This window comes from Dasypus novemcinctus, chromosome 14, assembly GCF_030445035.2.
Source record: "Dasypus novemcinctus isolate mDasNov1 chromosome 14, mDasNov1.1.hap2, whole genome shotgun sequence".
NCBI lineage: Eukaryota > Metazoa > Chordata > Mammalia > Cingulata > Dasypodidae > Dasypus > Dasypus novemcinctus.
The window spans coordinates 31,323,113-31,337,796 of NC_080686.1; the positions used below are offsets into that span (position 1 = coordinate 31,323,113).

The 14,684-nt window shown below is 39.5% G+C and overlaps 1 protein-coding gene across 2 annotated transcripts in view; it reads left to right on the forward strand.

Moving 5' to 3' along the window:
- The window catches only part of C14H8orf34 (chromosome 14 C8orf34 homolog), a 441,268-nt gene that overhangs the window by 300,065 nt on the left and 126,519 nt on the right, over positions 1-14,684 (forward strand). The window contains exon 8 of one of the 2 annotated variants that reach the window (XM_058275622.2): positions 847-982. In XM_058275622.2, coding sequence (XP_058131605.2) covers positions 847-982 — 136 coding nt within the window. The remainder of the gene's footprint in view (positions 1-846; positions 983-14,684) is intronic. The other variant, XM_071207845.1, reaches the window with a different exon arrangement.

Here is a 14,684-nt window from a genome sequence, read left to right on the forward strand (position 1 = left end):
GAGATAGGGATTTCCCTCCTTAGACTGGTTATGTCCTAAATAACTGACTATGTTTTGACAAAATTATAATTTATTTTTGAAAACTTTATGTCCTGTTTTAGCTAAGGCAGAGAGTAGTAAATAGAATTTTTAAAATAAACTTCCATGTTCTCTGAACAAAGTAGGCAATCATGTACCTATTGTAGCAGAACTGAAGCACAAGGGAAATTTGGGTCTTTTAAGTCTTGATTGAGGACCAGGGAAAAATAGGAAGGGGCTTCAGTGAAACCTGGGGCATGACTGTACGGGTATATTGTTGTCCTCCTCAGGTGAAGACAAAAAGCAATAATTTATAATGAAAAAAAAATTAGAAAACTTTAGATATGTTCTTGTTGGAGGTTGTTGGATGGGGAAGCTGGAGGCAGACTAGAAGCGGGGCAAGTGATGTAATTGGTTTGAGGAACATCTTGACTTTTCCTGGTTAGTCCTGAGTTAGAAGTAAGGCCACAATAAGGAAGTAGCAGTCATGGCCCAAGACTTGACTGTTTGGGACCAACAGCTGCACAGGTTGTGATTTGGTTTCCCTAATGGTTACAGCAGAGATTGTGGATCCGAGTTCTGTTGTTATGTGGTCTGCCCATTGTCCACTTTATTCAGTTTCTCACCATTTTGTCTCCTGTAACTCCTGTGTCTTTTGTCTTCATTGTCATCTAGAAATAATTTGAAAAATGATTGATTCATGAAGTGAGATTTTTACAAATGAATATTTTGCTTAACAAACTACCGGGAAATACCCTAAAATACAGACTGTCCTCCATAGTTCTACTAGAGTTACCTTTTTCACTGTAATTTTTTATGTTGTTGCAGAGGATCTTGATGATTTAAGAATGGAGGGAGTAACTACCCTGGTGCCTTCTGGGAGTAAATTTAACCAAGGACGTGCGAGTCACCCCGCTGAACCCCAGGCCAAGGTCACACTGAACATCTGCTCAAGGTGTGCCAGGTAAAACAGATAGTATGCCTAGTACATATAAATGCAATCTTGATTTTTACTTTGAAATAGTTTTATTGGTGAACAAGACTTTGCATATAAAAAATCTGAGATTTTTATGCAAAAGGTGTCTTCCCCTATGTTCAGAAAACCTTTTCCTCCCAGTTATCTTTTGGGCTAACATTGGCAAGGAAGCTAGTTGTGCAGTTTATCCTTGTGCCCAGTGCCACTCAGAGCAACAATGAATCAAAGGGTTTAGATTGTCTTCACTTCACAGCTTGAGACTATTGTAAGCCTCTCTGTCTCTGAATTTCATTAGCTGTCTGCCCTTCTGTTCCCTTTCAAAAGAAGATCCAAGGGGCGCTAAAAGTACAAAGCCCCCTTTAAAGCACCTGCAAAAGGAGGAGTCTGCCCAGGTATAGTTTAGATCTGATATTATTGGCCTCTTAACCTGACCCTCATCCTGCTCACCTCCTGGAAAGAATTTAATCAGCTTGATACTTTTCAGTTTTGGCAGCTGGAAGCAATCTTTATGTGGCCAAAGAAGCGGATTCTAGTTAGGGCCAAGTCAGCTACCAGTGCTGGCCCAGGAGAAACTCCCCAAATAGCCTAGAATTCCATCTTTTGTAGGAACTAAATCTCATTTGCAAAGAGGCTTTTAAGCCTGTTTAAATGATAAAACAAGCCTTCTAACCCTTATGTAAATGGCGCAGATTAGCAAGAACAATATACTAGCTGGCCAGTTTTATCTCCGTTTCTTTATGTCTAGCTGTTCTATTGTACTGTTTGAGAGGGGATTAACTGCTTGGAAATAGGGAGGGGGGAAATGGAAAATGAAATCAGATTTATATAGCTTTTCCTCTTTTGCTTTTACCCCTTCAGAAATTTTTTACATTCTCGCAAGCTTAGAAAAATAGAAAGGACACGTCTTAGAAAACTTGGGACTGCTGTTTGAGACCTTTAGAGAAGTGCCATTTCACTATGCCAATGCCAAAAGAAGTATTGCTTTGGACAAGTAACACTTGTGTGAATTGATATTTTGATTAGTGCTGTAAAGACACCTTCTAATATTTATGTGATGATGTTTAGGCAGCCTGAGTATTTAAGGTCATCTTTGGAAAAGCTGTTTGGCTTTTGTTTTTATTATTTTTTAACATTTTAGCATATTTATAAATTTAAAATTTGATTGGAGAAAGGCTGGACCTTAGTCCCCTATATCATTTATAAAAGATGGGGAAATGAGGTGTTTATTTTTTCCACAAGGGAAAGGACCAAGTACCTACATAGCCCTAAAATATCAGCAATTCAGCAGTATAACATTAGAGTTAGACTGTGAATCAGAGGCAACCTGCACTTAAGATGAACCCTTAACTGAATTTATTTGAGACATATTCAACTGAGTAATAATTAGTTACGTTTATTGCTTTTCACATGTACCAGGTGCTATTTTAAGTACATTAAATTTCATTTGATTCTCAAACGACTCTCAGATTTCATTATTATCCCCATTTTGTGGACAGGGAAAGTGAAGCACGGGTTGGGTAAATAACTTGCACAAAGTAACACAGTCAGGTGGCAAAACACAGATTCAACCCCAAGTGGAATGGCTTCACAGTATGTCTCTTTAATCATATTTTTTTTTTGCTAAACACCAAGCTGTTATCTTAAGGTTAATATGGAGGTCTATAATAAGATAGAAATAATAGGATGGAAAAAGAGTAAGGTGTTGGAAATGATGGGAGTGCATGATTGTTTTGATGGAGTACAAGTAAGTGTTGGTAGTTTCAAAAACAGAGATATAGTGATTCAAGGAAGTGGGATTAACACAATATGGAAGAAGACTCTAGACTGTTTATTTTAGAGCAGATGCTGGGGCCATAGTTCAGAATGGAAGAAACATCTAATATGAGCTGTCAAGAACTATAAGGAATTTGAGATTTTATCCTACTTGCAATCTAACTCGGTGGCCTGCTGCAATTTTATGGCTGCTACTGTTGTGGAAGCAGAAAGATTCAGTGATCATGTATTGAAGGCCAGGACTCAGGAATATTCTTGAGAAGGAAAAATTTATTACCACCAGCCGGGCCCGGGAACTCCTGTCCAAAGAGCCGCGCCCTGAATAGGATTCCTGGGTCCCTTTTATACAGAGGATGTAGGAGCAGGGAGTCAAATGGTGCTTTTATGAAAAAAAAGACTTTCCTTGTTAGTTTCTTAGAGTTTTAAGTGTTTGTCTGAGTACCAGATAAGTTTTGAATTAACATGTCTCCCACATTCCAGGTAAGCTTGAATTAACACACCCCACATTTAGTCGGCATCCTCCCTGATTATCCAAAGCCTATAGAACCTATATCACTTAATTGGCTTTCCGGGAACTAGGCATACTTGGATATAGAATTAGATAAGTTTGAATTCTTGCACAGGTCATATTATTTGTAGAAGACTTCAGAGTCAGAGACTAAGGACTTTATTACTCATAGCAAAATCATTAGAGTATCCTATCTCCACTAGTTTCCTGAGCCATATTACAGGAGTTTATCATATATGGTTTCATATTTTTCCCAGAACCCTTCCAGTTCTTTCCCCTTTCAATCAGCATTTCATTTCTTAATGATTACACAGCAAGCCTTGAGAAATAACTGTTTGTGAGCTCGTGACGATAACCTAGGCTTGGATTTCTCTCCAAGGAAACTGTAAGAATAATCAGATCTGTGAGCTTCTTGACCACTTTTGTATCAGTAGATCCCTTATGTATTTATTGTGAAAGTGTAACTTCTGTCCCACTGGGAAACACTGTGAGTGTCTAATCCTTAATTATCTGTCCTGAGCGCTGTATTTTTCAATCATGCTCCCTCTTCATGTGCCCTCTCCATCTGCATGTAGAGATGTAGTATAAAAGGGCCCTCTCACTTTGTGGCAAGTGTGACTTGAGTCTTAGAAGTGCCACACTCTCTGCGTTTAGGCCATAACCAGGCTTGGACTCTCCAAGAGAGAGGGTCTCCCCTCTGGATCACTGAGGGTCAGGCAGTTCAGGAAACTAGTGGAAATATGAATACTCTAATGATTTTATAATCTAGGGCTATATATATACTATACAGACATCCCTGAATTGATTATCTGGAACAGAGTCAGTTCCTCTGCTCATAAAACATGCAGAAACATGAGACACCCGTGAAGAACTGTCTCCCAGTGCTTGTTAGGGCGACGCCTCTGTTTGCTAAGACTGCAATGACAAATACCACACAACGAATAGCTTAAGAACAGAAATATATTATCTCATGGTTTCAGAGGCTAGAAGTCTGCAGGGCCATAGTTTCTCCCCATGTGCTGTAGTGTTCTTGCTCTGATTTGTCACAGTCATTCCATTTCTGTCCTGGTTTGAGTCTTTTGTGGACTTGTTCTTAAGCTAACCCATTCCTATATATGTAAGGTATGTGAGACCTTTTGGTTAGATTCAGTTAAGGGACCTTTGATTAGATCATGTTTTGTTAGTTCAGTTCAGGGCCTTTGATTAGATTTCGGGACCCAGGGAGGGTCCTAATCTTTTACTAGAGTCTTACATAAATGGAAGAGAGAGAAGAGGAAAAGCTACCATTTTACCCTGCCATGTGAGAAAAGACTTCATGATCACCTACAGCTGCAGAAAGAGAGAAATCTCAAGAGGCTGAGAGAGAGGCCAGAGGCTGGAATGAGCAGAGCAGCAAAGCAAGAAGAAGGGAGAGAGAAGCCATGTGCCCCATCACCCATAGCTGAACTCAGGGAGAAAGTGAGCCTGGAAGGGAAGGCAGGGACCTCTGCAGAGACAGCCTCCATTTTTCTTGCCACATGGCAGGACTCCAAGGTCACCAGCAGCTGATGTTGGTGAGACAGCATGTCTGATGATGCCTTGATTTGGACATTTTCATAGCCTTGGAACTGTAAGATTCCCCCTATTAAATTCCCATTATAAGAGCCAATATATTTCTGGTATTTTGATCCCAGCATCCTTAGCAAACTGAATCAGGTTCCTAGTTTGCATTTCTGCCTCCTATCACATGGAGATCTCTCTTTCCTTGTGTCTGCTCTTCCTCTCTCTGTAGACTTCTAGCTTCTTTCTGTGGCTTTCTCTTTATCAGGCCTCCAATAATACAGATTATGGCCCACTCTGATTCAGTTCTGCCACACCTAAATAAAATCTGCGAAGATTTTATTCACAAATAAGCCCACACTGTAACTGATAATCCATCTTCCAATGGATTATCTTAATTGACAATCCCTGCTTACCAATGGGTTCCTGCCCACAAGAAAGCAGTTACTAATAAGAACATGTCTTTTGTTGGGGCATAGAATTCAATCTACCACAGGTAGATTACTTTTGTAATACATTAAGGTGGTTAACAAAGATTTCCATAACTAACTCTCAAACATCATTTCATATACCCACCTCATCTTTCCTAGTTGCAAGTGAGGCATTTAAGAATATGAAAACTTTTTATGTCTTAAACCAGAGTTGATCAATTATCTAAGACAAAATTCATAAACTGGAGGACTGGGGGTAACATCTAGGTAGTTTGTGTATACCCATCGTGTTAAAACATACCACTGGATGTGTTCCCAAACAGTTACACAGTAGTAGCTTCCCCCTCAAGACCTTTAGGCCAAGCAGTTGTACTTCAGTTCACCTCAATTTGTCTGGCCACCTTCACTCATTTGTTACCTGTCTGAAGCATGTAGGCATTTGTCTGTACCTCTGAAATGCTGAGACTTTGAGAATAGGCAGTGATTCAGACCAGAAGAATGCAGGCTGTGAAACCTGCCAGAACACCAGAAGAAGGATCCAGTGCCAGGAAGAGGCAGACTGCATCTCAATGACTCAGGGTCCCAGTTATGGGCAGGAGCTTATGGCAGGTAGGCTACAGTCCTGCAGTGACGAGGTGTATTAGTCAGAGTTCTCTAGGGAAACAGAAACAACAGGAGATATCTGTAAATAGCATGAGGTTTTTATAAGAGTCTTTTACTCGACCAGGGGTTGCACAAGTCCAGGTTCTGCAGGCAGGCTGCAAACCAGGGGCTCTGATGAAATTCCAGTGAAGGTCCTTGATGAGTTTCTGGGAGATGTTGGCTGTCCAAAGACAAGCTGGGAAATTCTCTGACTGCTGAAATAACTTCCCCTTTTAAAGCATTCAGCTGATTGGATAAAGCATCACTCATTGCTGACGGCAGTCTCCCTAGTTGATGTCGATATAACCAGCCATCTATGAAGTAAACACACTGATGACAAGCCCATAAATATCCTTGTATTACAGTTAGACCAGGTCTTGCTTGACCAAATAACTGAGCACAGTTACCTGGCTGAGTTGACACATTAGCCTAACCATCACACCAGGGAATCCCTTCACCTGTAGAAACCCAGTACTATAGACCAGACTGACATGGAGAATATGACTGCTCCATTTGGAGAGCTGAGTTCAACGCCATTGCTTTCTTTCTGGGCACCAGAACCTGTCCTGGAAGGGAAATGTAAGAAGATCATAAAATAAACCTGGAAATTGGATTTTGGCTGGGGGTTATGACTAAATTCCAAATCTCCATGAACTAGAAACAGTGTGGTGTTAATGAATAACAAAGTTTAAGATAATGAGTGTTAAATCATTTCATTTACTTACCAACCCCTTGAAAAGCTTTACAGCAATGGTAGAATGAACAGATCACCTGCTCTGAAATCTGACGAAAGTTCTCTAACATTGGCACTCTAAATTACCTAGTGTGTCATCTTAGGAAAATTTATGCAAATCTGCTCCTTCATTTGTAGAATGGAGAGCATGTAATCCTAAAGATAACATTTAAGGACAACTGGGTAGGCTGGATGGGATGACATTTGTAAAGACAGCTAACACTGTGTCCACATGCTGGGCTCTGAAGAAACAGTCATTTTTCCTCTTCTATTTCTTCCACTCACCAGGATAATTACCATATGAATATTTGAGCAGCTTAACATCCTTGGAGGGTTTTTTTTTTTTAGGAGGTACCTGGGATTGAACCCAAGACCTCATATATGAGAATCAGGTGCTCAACCACTGAGCTATATCCGCTCCCCAATGAGAGTTGATTTTTTCATTTGTTTGTTTTTTAGGAGATACCAGGGATTGAACCTGGGACCTCATACATGGGAAGCAGGCACTCAAATACTTGAGCTACATCTGCTCCCCATGGTTTGAGTTTTTCTTCCATCTTTTTTGAGAAACACATGTTAAAGTGCTCAGAAGAAAATAGATCCTTCTTTTCCTGACACTCAGGAATTTTCTCCATGCCTTAGACTGCTAACTAGCTAGAGAAGAAAACTTTAGACCATTCTCCAGGATTTTGGTGTTCAATAGAACTGTGTGACCATATATTTGTTTTAGTTTTGTTGTTTTTTCTGCATTTCAAGGTTAAAAAAATTTAGCTTTCCAAATAATTGAGGGAAAATGTATTAAATTAGTTTTACAAATGTGTAGTGATCTAGAAATAATATTGTAGCCCAAAGATATGAACAATAACTGCAAGAGAGTCAGTGAGACCCAAGTGATATTCAGAGTTTCTCCATAGAATCCATTAATGTTCAAGGTAGAGTAAGAGGTGGAGTGTGTCCTTATTTTCTTCATTCTCTTTTTCAAATATTCCAATTGTGCAGCTACTTATGGGGACACAGTGTCTGCAGGTGAATTTGCATATGATATGTCCAGAACATTTTTGCTTTTATCAAGCTGAGGGCATCCAGTCCAGGTTACAGAGCCCTTCCCAATTCAGAACCTCATGAATGAGCCTGATACATTCTGCTAGGAATGACTGAGGGATCTGAGATATACCTGACCACCAGTAGTACTGTCAATTTTCAAGACATCTGGAAAAGAGGAATTTAGCCCACATCAAATTGCTCTATAGGTTCATATGCAATAACGTGACTAAAATATCAAGAATGTCAAAAAGGTTTTTGGTTAGAATATAGCCACAAGGAATAAAAAGACTACAGACTTTTTTCCATAAATATTTCACACATGGTTAGAAAGATAACTTATACTTTCAAGCTGGTAAATCATCCTAGGGTAGTGTTATTCTCAAAGCTCTTGACGTTATTAATCTAGTGTGAGTTTTGCTGCAATTTGAGTGATTTAACAAAGAGATTGCATTGCTTATTGAGGGGAATAATGCATGGCTATAGATAACTGACCGCATCATGTATAAAAGTTCTAATCAAGAACATCTTATTTTTTCCCCTCAGACCACAGGGATAGAAGACATTTTAAAGAAAGAATTTTGTCTTCCTAGGATATAGCACTGTATTTAAAATTTGTGATTTTCTTTAAGGTCAATTTTTTAATATATTCATTGAATACCTTCACTTTTAGAGGATTTTCTCCAATACACTTATAAATCATTGACAGCTATGGACAAAACAAAGTTTCACTTGTTACCTGTAAGTCGCATTAAGTCATTTCAACTAAAAATTAAAATATTGGTATGTCAGTAATGCAAATTATCAGGGAAAATTTGGCAGTTTAAAAAAAATATGGTTTTTAAAAATTGTGGGTTTCAAATTAAGTTTCTCTATTAAATGTCCTGACTTTTCATCTTAAGATAATAGTTAAGAGGCCAATAACAGGTAGACAAATGTTGATACCACAGTACCAAATTACTATTTCAGTGAGATATATAAGCTGTTTTTCTGGAAAGACCACCCATGAATTCTGTCTACCTTCTGCTATTCTTATTTAAATCTTGTTTTTGTGACTCCTGCCAAGGCATTCAGGGTGGTAAGATGCTATTTGTTTTTGATGGAGCAAGTGTATGCATTCAGTCATGCTTAACATCAATAGTATACAAAAAAGAGCTGAAAGCCTTTTTAAAATAAATTGGATTATAGAGAACATACAGTGATACTGGCTCAGAAACTACTGCATGACAATTCTAGGAGAAATTTGCTTCCAAATAGTCTGATGATTTATAGCTGAATTGTGGCATGTAATTCCACCAAAAATTATTCATCATTTTTCCTAAAAATCATGACATTGAAATATTGAGTTTTTTAGGCATATACCTAAAGTAAGTGAAAACAAGGTCTCAAAAAAAGATACTTGTACACTAGTGTTCATATTAACATTATTCATGATAGCCAAAAGGTAGAAACAGCCCAAATGTCCATCGACTTGTGAATGGGTAAACAAAATGTGACACGCATACACATGGGGATGTTATTTGGTCATAAGAAGGAAAGAAATTCTGAGACATGCTGCAGCAGGGATGAAGCTTGAAAACATTATGCTCAGTGAAATAAGCAAGGCACATAATGACAAATATTATGCGATGTTACCTATAATGAGATATCTACAAACAGCAAATTTGAAGAGACAGAAAGTAAATTAGAGGTTACCAGGGGATGGTCTGGGGGGTTTCTTGGTTAGTATAGGATGCTTGTAAATAAAAATTAGATTAAAAAAATATTGACTCTAGTTGTTTGATATTTTGATAAAGCAGAAGTGGGTTAGCATTTGATGGCAAGCTGAAGAGAAGAATGCCAAATCTTATAAATAAGAAATAATTTTAAATAGTCTGTATTATGATTTGCTAGGTAACTTGTGAAAGCCAACACAATTAAATGTGCCTTATCTTCTATTTCACTTTCAAATTATTTTGTTTCTTCTTTTTTTTAATATACTTAAAAAATTTTTTTTAAAGAAACTTAGATTACATAAATGTTACACAAAAAATATAGGGATTCCCATATGCCCCACTCCCTAGTCTTCCTACATTTTCCCACATCAACAACATCCTTCATTAGTGTGGACATTTGTCACATCTTGGGGCATTACCACTAAGTGATGATTATATATTACATTGTAGTTTACACTCTCTCCCACACATTTTTGCAAGTTATTATATGATATACAATGGCCTGTATCTGTCATTGCAATGTCCAAAATCAAGGTGTCAGCAGGGCTCTGCTCCTTGTGAAGTCTGTACATAAGGATGGTTCTGTAAGTCTGTCCTGACTTCTGGCAGCAGTCGGCAACCCTTGGCATTCCTTGGGTTGTCGCACAAATCAGTCTCTGCCCTCATGGTCACAGGGCCATCTTCTTCCCTGTGTCTGTGTCTCCTCTACCCTATTTATAGGGACACCAGCCCTATTGTATTAAGGGCCCACATTACTCCTATATGGCCTCATTTTAACTTGCCTAATTCCATCTGTAATGGTCCTATTTCTAAATAAGGCCACAGTTTTAGGTACTGGGGATTAGGACTGTCAACATATCTTTTCGGAGGACACAGTTCAGCCTGTAACCATACCTAACAACAAAAACAACAAGGAAATATATATTTGCTAGTATAAGTGGAAAGTTCCTGGCTTGAAGCTGCACCAGTTCTAGGTACTCATGGTTGCCTTCCTGTCCACTGCTCTACAGAGTCACAATAAACTCCACATGACCACATTTTACTTACTTCTCTGCTCTTATTTTCCTTGACTCTCAACAGCATTGATACTTTATCCAGTTCGTGCTACTTGAAACAGTCCTCTCTTGGCTTCTGGAGTAGTATATGCAGATGAAAACTTTATCCAGTCCATCTTTCTTTTTTTTTTTTTTTTAATATTTTTTTAATTTTTAATTTTTTATTTATTTCTCTTCCTTTACCTTCCTCCCCCAAGTTGTCTGTTCTCTGTGTCCATTTGCTGCGTGTTCTTGTCCACTTCTATTATTGTCAGCGGCATGGGAATCTGTGTCTCTTTTTGTTGCGTCTTCTTGCTGCGTCAGCTCTCCATGCGTACAGCACCACTCCTGGGCAGGCTGCACTTTCTTTCGCCCTGGGCGGCTCTCCTTACAGGGTGCACTCCTTGCGCATGGGGCTCCCCTATGCAGGGGACATCCCTGTGTGGCAGGGCACTCCTTGCACGCATCAGCACTGCACATGAGCCAGCTCCACACGGGTCAAGGAGGCCTGGGATTTGAACCGCAGACCTCCCATGTGGTAGGCGGACGCCCTATCCACTGGGCCAAGTCCGCTTCTTTTTTATTTTTATTTTTATTTTTATTTTATATATTCATTTTTTAAAAAATATTACATTAAAAAAATATGAGGTCCCCATTCACCCCCACCGCCCTCACCCCACCACTCCCCCCACAGTAACACTCTCCCCCATCATCATGACACATCCATTGCGTCTGGTGAGTACATCTCTGGGCATCGCTGCATCCCATGGCCTGTGGTCCATACCATAGCCCTCACTCTCCCACATTCTATCCAGTGGGCCATGGGAGGACATACAATGTCTGGCAATTGTCCCTGCAGTACCACTCAGGACAACTCCAAATCCCGAAAATGCCTCCACATCTCATCTCTTCCTCCCATTCCCCACACCCAGCAGCCACCATGGTCACTTTTTCCACACCAATGCCACATTTTCTCGATTATTAACCACAATAGTTCATGAATAGAATATCATTAAGTCCACTCTAATCCTTACTGTATTCCTCCTTCCTGTGGACCTTGGTTTGGTTGTTTCCATTCCACATCTATGTCAAGAGGGGGCTTAGATTCCACGTGGATACTGGATGCAATCCTCCTGTTTTCAGTTGTAGGCACTTTAGGCTCCATGGTGTGGTGGTTGACATTCTTCAACTCCATGTTAGCTGAGTGGGGTAAGTCCAATAAATCAGAGTGTATGAGCTGAAGTCTGTTGAGGCTCAGGACCTGGCTATCATATTGTCAGTCCAGAGATTCAGATCCCCTAGATATATCTTAAACCCCAGCACCAACTATAATTCCAGTAAAGTAGCATGGAAGGCTTGTGAAAAGATCTCATCTGAGTCCAGCTCCATCACGCAAAAACACCAGCTCCAAAGAAGGGCCAACTGACATGGCAGTGAACTCCATCTGCCATGACCATAGAACCTATGGGTCTCTTTAACCCTCAAAAGAACCAATACCTGGGGTTATATCTAATTTATCTGTCTCTGAGACTCTGCTCAGGTGTGCATAAGGGCAATCCTTCTGACAACCTCCAGACTCTTTCTTTTTTAGAGACTCATAGCCATATAAACTCATTTGTCCTTTCCATTTCCCCCTTACTTTAGGTTAAACAGCATTTTTAACTCCTGTTATTATATGTAGATAGGGATATTCTGCTGGTCTGCGTTGAACCTTTAATTCAAGATCATTTTCTAGTTACATCATCAGCTGGTACTTGGTAGTGATCCCTCGGTGCCAGGGAGGCTCATCCCTGGGTATCATGTCCCATGCTGGGGGAAGGCATTGCATTTACATGCTGAGTTTGGCTTTGAGACTGGCCACATTTGAGTAACACGGAGGCTGTCAGGAGGGAACTCCTAGGCACAGTGCTGCTCTAGGCCTTGTTCTTATTTCCGGTGTATAGGCTCACAAGCATAGTCATTAGTATCAGGGGCTCACTGTTGGACCCTCATTCCTTCCTGGTCATTGCTGTTGCACCTGGGGGACTGCCACTGCTCCCCTAGGGACCACGACAGAGACCCTCCTGGCCAGGAACCCAGTACCCCCCCAGCTGTTGTTTTTAATTGTTTCCACTATGAATATATCCAAACATTTCCATGCACCCTGGACACATGCTCTGTATAACTCCCTGTCAACCATATGTCCCCTGTCCATAACATCCCATACCAGTATTCCTGCACTGCCATTATTGAACCACTCTGTGATCCAAAACTTCCTGAAAAGTGAAGCCCAATATAATGCCAGGTTCCCATAATAATAAAATGGAATATAGCAATGAGTTTAAAGGTTAGATATAGAATACATATTGATTTGGAAAAGTTCTACATCCTATCTTTTTCTTTCCTCTTTTCTTAATTATTGAGCTTCTCTTCACAAGAGCCATAGATCACAATAATTCATATATACAATATACAGTACTCCCACATATCCATTATAAAACCTTTTCCCTTCCACAGTGATAATCTTTTAACTTATTCACATCATATTTACTGAAACTGATGTACAGATATTGAGACAATAGCTTTCAAACAAGATAACATTTGTGTTTACGTTGTGGTTTATACTTTAGGCTATACGGTTTTCTAAATTTTTTAGTTATCCTATGTTTTACATTATGGTTTACATTATCAGTCTGTCTTCCCCTATATGTTTTTGGTGTAATATTACATGTTTTATATCCATCCTTGTGTACTCTTGTGAAACACTTCTTTTGCCCTCACAGTTACTTTGGTTCCATCTATTCAATATCTATTTCCCCCTCCCCTTGGGGCCCACAGTGACAGTCAATCTACATTTCTTGAGGAGCCATGTTCAGAGATACTTGCAACAGTGTTGAGGGCTTGACTTGTTCAACTGCCTTCTTGAAACAGTCTTCTCTTGGCTTCTGGGGTAGCAAATGCAGTTGTTTTTTTCCTAGCATTTCATGGACTACTCCTATTTGATCTCCTTGCTGACTCTTCTAAGATCAAAGTTACAAAGGATTAGACTGACTCAGGATTTAATCCTGGGCTGTCTTCTCTAGCAATACTTTCTCTCCAGGTTATTTCATTTAGTCTCATTATTTCAAATACCAACCAAACCTTGATTATAGAAATTTATAATTCATGACCTAATCTCTCCCAAGTCCCAGATTCATATATCCAGTTGCTACCTGACTTTGCCTACTTGAATACCTAATACATATTTCACATTTAGTACATCCCAGATAAAATCTTGATTTACCCCAAAATACCCGGCATCTTAATAACTGGCATGACCATCCAGCCAATTGCTTATGGCAAAACTTTAGGAGTTATGTTGAATCTTCCCTTTTCTTTTCCCTCTACAATATATCAATGTATATTTAAGCAAGTTTTTTCAAATCTATATATATATGCAAATTACATCAAGATTTTATTTACTCTGTGTCCTTCTCTATTAACACTAGGCCAAGCGATCATAATTACTGTCTTGATTTATTATTGCAGTAGATTCTGGTGCAGAAATTTGAATGGGAGTAGGGTGGGCGAGTTGGGTTGGACTATCCATGGAACTGGGGGAGGGTTGGAGGAAGGAGCAGGTTAACGCTGGGGATTTGTATGTCTATGGTTAAAACTACAATGGTGGGAATGTTCTTTGGGCAGATATGGCAGGGGAGGGTTACTGGTACAGGGTGTTGGAGGTGGGATGATACATAGGATAGGGCACACCTGGGGCAAGCCTCTGTGGAATACGAAAGTGTTCATCTTGTCATAGTGCGTTATCTCGGTGGGTGGAGACCCACACAATAAACAAGAAAATATTAAACTCCCATCCTGGGGAGTCCTGCTATGTTCTCAATTAGAGGGCCAAGAATCTTTGAGGAACATAGGCAGTGTCTAAAAAAAGAAAACAGCCCGAAATGTCAAGTCCTCACTATTACTGCATATATCTATGAACCTTATTCTTCAAAACTTGAAACTTAGTGGTTATCATAGGTTCCAAGGGGAGAGGGAGGGAAGAATAGAATAAATAGAACATGGGTCATTTTTTGGGCGTTAGAATTATTCTGCATGATATTGCAATGACAGATACAGGCCATTTTAAATTTTATCAATGATCTATAAAAGTGTACAGTGCAAAATGTAAACCATAATCTAAACCATTGACCATGGTTAGTAGCAGTGCTTCCATATTTGTATATCAATTGTAACAAATGTACCATAGACATTTGTACTAGTCAGGGTTCTCTAGGGAAACAGAATCAACAAGAGAT